The sequence below is a fragment of the Xyrauchen texanus genome, chromosome 28, assembly GCF_025860055.1.
Source record: "Xyrauchen texanus isolate HMW12.3.18 chromosome 28, RBS_HiC_50CHRs, whole genome shotgun sequence".
Lineage (NCBI taxonomy): Eukaryota > Metazoa > Chordata > Actinopteri > Cypriniformes > Catostomidae > Xyrauchen > Xyrauchen texanus.
The window spans coordinates 41,588,187-41,594,876 of record NC_068303.1 but is presented as its reverse complement, the minus strand read 5'-3'; the positions used below and the strand labels follow the sequence as shown (position 1 = coordinate 41,594,876).

At 45.5% G+C, this 6,690-nt stretch overlaps 1 protein-coding gene across 1 annotated transcript in view; it reads right to left on the bottom strand.

Annotated features, from left to right (window-relative positions):
* Positions 1–3,961, bottom strand: part of LOC127621737 (uncharacterized) — a 19,280-nt gene extending 15,319 nt beyond the window's left edge. Inside the window, exons 1-6 of the mRNA XM_052095449.1 lie at positions 3,259–3,961; positions 2,947–3,121; positions 2,549–2,844; positions 2,282–2,454; positions 1,928–2,182; positions 1,541–1,828 (exon numbers count right to left, since the gene is read on the bottom strand). Coding sequence (XP_051951409.1) covers positions 1,541–1,828; positions 1,928–2,182; positions 2,282–2,454; positions 2,549–2,844; positions 2,947–3,121; positions 3,259–3,961 — 1,890 coding nt within the window. The remainder of the gene's footprint in view (positions 1–1,540; positions 1,829–1,927; positions 2,183–2,281; positions 2,455–2,548; positions 2,845–2,946; positions 3,122–3,258) is intronic.
* Between the last annotated feature and the right edge of the window lie 2,729 nt (positions 3,962–6,690).

The following is a 6,690-nucleotide window of genomic DNA, read 5'->3' as shown; positions in this document are numbered from 1 at the left end:
ATTAGCCAGTACTTTCTAGGTAAGTACACTTTAAGTTTGTTGTTTGGCCAAATCTTAATCTTTATTATCTTGATTTATAACAAGTTAAATCTTGTGGTAATAATTCACATTTCATTTATTTTTTCAATGTTTTTTTCTTCCCCAAGGCAACCACTGAGATTATAAGCTGCACTGTGAGTACACTTGTCATTAAACTGTTAATTTTTCGTTTGATTTTATTTCTCTCTAGTATTTTGCAGACGATGAAGAGGAGGAGGACGAATGATTATTTGTTTTAAATAAAAAAAAAAATATTTTGGTCATTATGGTCTACTGTTCTCATTTTTTACAAATATACTTTAAAACTATTTGTTTACCTGAGTCTTACTTCATGTATTATATGTTTTCTAAAGGATAATGGAGTAATGATCCTATTAATGATTTATGAATGATTTTTTTAACTGTTTAGTAATGCCTAACTAATGATGAATAATTTACAGTTATTATAAAGTGTTACTAGGTAAAACTTGCAGTACATCATACAGTTTTGTCAGATAAGCTTACCTGGGTTACTTCACCACATAAGGTACCTGGAATTTATGTCAAAGAACTATATAAGTGACTGTGATGCATTTAACAATAATAAAAGGAAAAAAATGACAGACAAAATTTTAACACAGCAAACAAGTTTTATTACAAAGCCAAATCACACATACAATAATTACTTTTATTATAAATAACACTTATAAAACACACTAATAAAAATATGATATAAAGTATATAACAAATATAAAGAACAAAAAATGATTTAAGAAAAAATGCAACAATTAAATGAAAGACTGGTCAAACTGGGGGAGGGAAAGGGGGAGCAAAAATGCTTTATTTTTTCTCACGTCGCTTTCTAATGGCCCTCCTCACTTTCTTGTTGACATTCTTCTGCTGGGCCATTTTTTTAACCTTCTCGACGTGTATGGGTGAAATGCGGCGTGGTCTCAATTTATTCCTTATTGACTGCAACGGGGAAATCACAACAGTCGGGGTGTTTTTTGGCGAGGGGTCCGGTGAACGCTCCTGTCTGCTTGTCGCTGAGCCTTCTCCACTCTGCCCTGGTGCATCACCTTCGGACACGCCCTCTTCAACCTTCCAAAGAAAATACATGGTGAAGGATTTTTTAACACAGCAAACAAGTTTTATTACAATGCCAAATCCCCCCCCCACACGCACAATAATTACTTTTATTATTAATAACACTAATAAAACACACTTTTCTAATGGCCCTCCTCACCTTCTCAACCCTTATGGGTGAAATGCGGCGTGGTGTCAATGTTTTTTTTTTTGTCCTCACCGGGGGAATCACAACAATCGGGGGTTTTTTGGGCGAGGGGACTGGTAAACCCTCCTGGCTGCTTGTCGCTGAGCCTTCTCCACTCTGCCCTGATGCATCACCTTCGGACAGGCCCTCTTCACCCTTCCAAAGAAAATACATGGTGAAGGATTGATCATCATTGTGCCAATAAATACAGTATTATAGACTCAGTATGTTTACAGGATATCTATTTACCTGGCTGGTCTCGGGACTCATCTCAGGAGAGCCTGATGTGTCACCCGAGGCTTCTTCAGATGCCTTCAGCCTCTTCCTTGGTTCGTCCGTTTTCCGGCCAGGGCGCACTCGCTTGACCCCTGCTGTACTGTCGTCCTCCCCTTTCAGCGCAGCCTCGAAAAGCATCCGGTGCTCAACAGCCTGCTTGACCGACAAGTTAGTCACATAAAACCTGTCGGCCGTCGTAACATCGTGACACATGAATTTGGCAATTTTCATTCTGTTGTCTTCCGAATGAGTGAATTTAGCCTAGAAATAGAGAGAAAGAAGGAGAAAACAAAAACAGTTTGAGGAGACAACACCTAACTGAATGTCTCTGAAATGTGCACAACGAGAGAAAACACTTACATGACTGGCGATTGAGGTTCTGAGGTCAGTGAAGTTTGGGCTGCCTGGAAGTCCCATCGCCTTCCAAGCGCTACGGAAATATGTCACCAGCTTTTTGCAGACGTTTGTCGTTGAAGTAAAAAAAAAGTATTGGGCAGTGCTGCCACCGGGAAGTCTTCTCCTTATTTTGAGAAAGCGCTGCATCCATTCGTACTCCTCCCTGGTTACGGCTATCTGTGCTGGGCCAAACATTTGGTTGGTTTTGTGGAACTGGATCTGTTGACACAAAAACAAAAACAAAAAACAGTGCAAATCAGAACAGAGATCGAACAAATTAAGATCACCTGATGCATAAAAAGGAAGTAATACACTCACGTTGATCAAGAATACACCGTCGGATGGGGATTCCTGGGCCTCCTCGACCTCCTTTATTAACATATTTTGGAAAACCCCCCCTCGGTGACCGTAGAGGGCTGCCAAGTACGCCGACAAGTGGCCATAAAACTCCCACTGAAGAGCTGTGGTGGCCACGTCACTTTCCAGGAGGGCTATAAACAACACAGAGCTCAATCTTCATGTTGCACATTTCTTCTGCATTTTACAATATGTCAGTACAATGAGTTAAATGGGGGAAAAACTTACCCAGAATATTGGGGATGGCCTGCTTGGCCTGGCTCAGGCACTTCAAAATAGTGGCTTTGCTCAGCACCCTATGCTGCTTTTGGGTCTTCACCAATGTCCGGTGCATGGCCACTTTTCTCTTCAAAGACTTTTTGACAGTCTGCATCTCCCGATGAAGACCAATTAATACTGTTTTTGAAAGCCGGCAGGAAGGTGGAGGAGTTTCCGAGATGTACGTGATGAAATGTGAAACATTCTGTACATAATAATCAATAGTGGTCTCCTTCATATGTGCATGGCGCAAGGAGCTGACCCACCTGCACACAAACATACAACTTATAAAAAAAACAAACAAACAAAAAAAATATATTTTTTTAAACATTATTACAAAAGGGACATATACTAAGAAAATTGCTTACGCATGAATCCTGCTTGTTTCGTTCAAAAACACCAGGGTGCTCAGTCTTGACTTTCCCTCAGCCATGTATGTAAGAAATTGTTTAATGCGGAACATTTTTGCATTGACATTGTCAATGTGCTTTAAAGATGGGTCTGGACCCAACTGATTTGTCTTGTACTCCTCCATGATTTTTTCTGTGCACAAAGATTAATGAGGAGAGCCAATTGTCAGTCAACACACTGTACACACATTGGTCTATCTAGTATATTTTGAAGTCACTGACAATGACATTTCAGAAAACATCAAGTTAAAACAATGCAAGTGTACTCACTCAGTGTCGACCCACGATCGCTTTCGTCAGGATCCTGTGGCTGCTGGCTGAGGTAGGGATCCAAATCGCTGGGCGACGGCTGCACGGTGGAAGTGTCGGCAGAAGCGTCAGACTTGACAGAAGAGATCAGTCTCCTGGTTGCCTTGGTTAAGCGGCCCGCACCCCTGGATTCTGCCCTCTTCTGCAAACGACGGTACTTCTTGGTAACGTTTTGCAGGGCACCGGTCAGCGTGTCGTTGCTACGGTTAAGGTTACTGATTTCTAGCTTCAGCTTTTCAATTAGATTTTTACAGCCAGGGTTGCTGCATCCTTCCTCCTCCTCCTCCTCCTCCTCTTCAAATGGGCAATCAGCTTCCTCAATGTCCGGATCCAAATCCAGGGTGCTAACCAGTGGCACCTCCGGGTTCGTGGCCCTAAGTGCTGCCAGCTGTCCGATCACCCTCTTTCTCTTGCAGGACAAGACTGCGCTCTCCTTTTCAGAAGTGGACAACTCCGTGTGCAATTTCAGGTGCCGGTCTATCCGGGTTGTTGCCTTCCCACAACCAGCAACTGGGCAAAGGCAACTGTTGATATTTACCCTCCCGGACTGCAGTGACAGCAGAAGCTTTCTCTCCTCCTTATTCTCAATCTTGTGAAATACTACCAAGTGCTGGCTCATCCGAGCATACTCTCGTGTACAAAGCGGGCAAGATAAAACAGGCATTTTGGTTTAGTTATCGATCGTGAAGAACATAACTTTTAAAGAGGAAAAGTTGCAATGATGTCTGCTTCAAACGATGCTGAACTTAGTACTGAGAGCATGAGGGAGTGGCTTGCAGAAGCTATGTCAGTTTGAATATAACTTGAAGTAAGCCACTATGTAATGCACGTACACTTACATGCATTAGATAGTGACTTACTTTAAATTATACATTCTGGTCTCTTGTATATTTTGAAGGAAGACACTGTTTAATGAAGTGATTGTACATGCATTGCATAGTGACTTACTTTAAATTATACAGCATTACATAGTGACTTACTTTAAATTATACAGCATTACATAGTGACTTACTTTAAATTATACAGCATTACATAATGACTTACTTTAAATTATACATTCTGGTCTCTAGTATATTTTGAAGTAAGACACTGTTTAATGCAGTAATTGTAGACTCCATCCACACACCACAACACACTCATGCACATTACAGCCATTAATTATGCACAATTTGCATAATATTCGACTGTCCAGGGGGAAGCCTATAGGGCACCCGTCAAATAGGTTACAGTATGGATGCTGTTTCTGACTTAGACATTTTCAGCGGGTCAGATCCTGTAAAGATTTGGGATTTCACCATATGTGGTGAAGTCCAGTCAGTATCTTATTAAGCTACAGGTTGGATGCTGATTTTGACCGGGTGTGTTTCGAGAACCAAGCCGACTTTGGGATCCATGCCCTGGGGTCATGATGGGCACAAGGGTCCCTACCCATGCCCAGAATATGGAGCTCCAAGTCGGCGTGGTTTCCGAGATACACCCGGTCAAAGTCCCATCCCGGTAAAAAGTTCGGACCGCTCTATCTCCCGAACCGGACCAAGCACGGACTAATGGCCAGTCTCGTTCGAAAGGGCTGCCCGAGACCTTTCCAACGAGCCCGGCCTCGCCTCTCTAGCCCACCGGGAACATAAAAAGGGCCCACGGTGCAGCCGGAGGGGGAGACAGCCTGTCAGTGGTGCTGAAAGGAAAGCGGCATCGACTTTCTTCATTCATCGGCCTCTACCCTCGCCGTCCGGTGGGCTAGAGAGACGGGGAGGGTGTCGTTGGAAAGGTCTCGAAGAGCCCCGTCGAACGAGACCGGTCCGGAGTCCGTGCTCGGTCCGGTTCGGGAGAGAGGTTTTGCGTAAGGGGCGTTACACAGGGGCCCCTAACTCCGGTTCCTCTTGGGCTAGAGAGTCAAGCCAGGGGTCCTCGGAAGCGTCTCGAGGGGCCCTTTCCAACGAGCCCAGACACGAGAGAGTGAGTGCAGGGGTTCGGGAGCCATGGGCGCGAGAGTGCAAAATGCCATCTCGGTCTCCCGGGGTGTATCTCGGAAACGGGAGGTCCCAGGAGCTGGGGACGGTGGGGTCAGAAGGGGCCCTATGGGACCCTCTAATGCCCGGAGAATGGAGCTCATACTCGGCTTATCTCCCAAGATACACCCGGTTATACATAAGGGACTTTTGGACAAAATGGTCGATATCTCGGAAATGACGAGGCCCAGCGGATCGTCCTTTGGGGCGGAGAGGGGCTACTAGGGGCCCTCTCAGACCCCAGAGTTCCGAGCCTCTGGGACCCTTCCTTCCGAAGTGCACCCTTTCCTGTTGGGCCCCTTATCTCGGACCGTGGGGGCGCTAGAAGCTCGGGCCAGGGCCCGTTGGAGAGGGCCCCTCGGGACCTTACTTTGACCCGAGTTTGGTGTCGCTAGGCGGCCGGGTCCCCGAGTTATAGCCGTTCAAAATTTGGAGCCAACCTGCAACTTATTCGACAGAGCCCCTATAGGCTTCCCCTGACAGTACAATAATGGGTCATATTTCATAATTACAGTGGTTTTATGAGGTGAAACCTACTGTACACCACACAGGGGACACACCACAACACACTGATGTACATTTCAGCTATTATTTATGCACAATTTGCATAATATTCGACTGTCCATGGGGAAGCCTATAGGGCACCCGTCAAATAGGCTACAGGATGGATGCTCTTTTGACTTAGACATTTTCAGCGGGTCAGATCCTGTAAAGATTTGGGGATTTCACCATATGTGGTGAAGTCCAGTCAGTAACTTATTAAGCTACAGGTTGGATGCTGATTTTGACCGGGTGTATTTCGAGAACCAAGCCGACTTTCGGCTCCATACTCTGGGGTCATGGGGGCACAAGGGTCCCTACCCATGCCCAGAGTATGGGGCTCCAAGTCGGCTTAGTTCCCGAGATACACCCGGTCAAATCTCATCCAGGGGAAGCCTATAGGGCACCCGTCAAATAGGTTACAGGATGGATGCTGTTTCTGACTTAGACATTTTCAGCGGGTCAGATCCTGTAAAGATTTGGGGATTTCACCATATGTGGTGAAGTCCAGTCAGTAACTTATTAAGCTACAGGTTGGATGCTGATTTTGACCGGGTGTATCTCAGGAAGCAAGCCGACTTTGGGCTCCATACTCTGGGTTCATGGGGGTCCCAATGGTACCTACCCATGCCCAGAGTATGGGGCTCAAAGTCGGCGTAGTTTCCGAGATACACCCGGTCAAATCTGAACCGGAAGTGACTGTATCTCGGAAAGGGAAGGTCCCAGGAGCTGGAGGCAGTGGGGTCAGAAGGGGCCCTATGGGCCCCCCTCATGCCCGTAGTTTGGTGCTCCAACTCGGCTTATCTCCCAAGATACACCCGGTTATACATAAGGGACTTTTGGA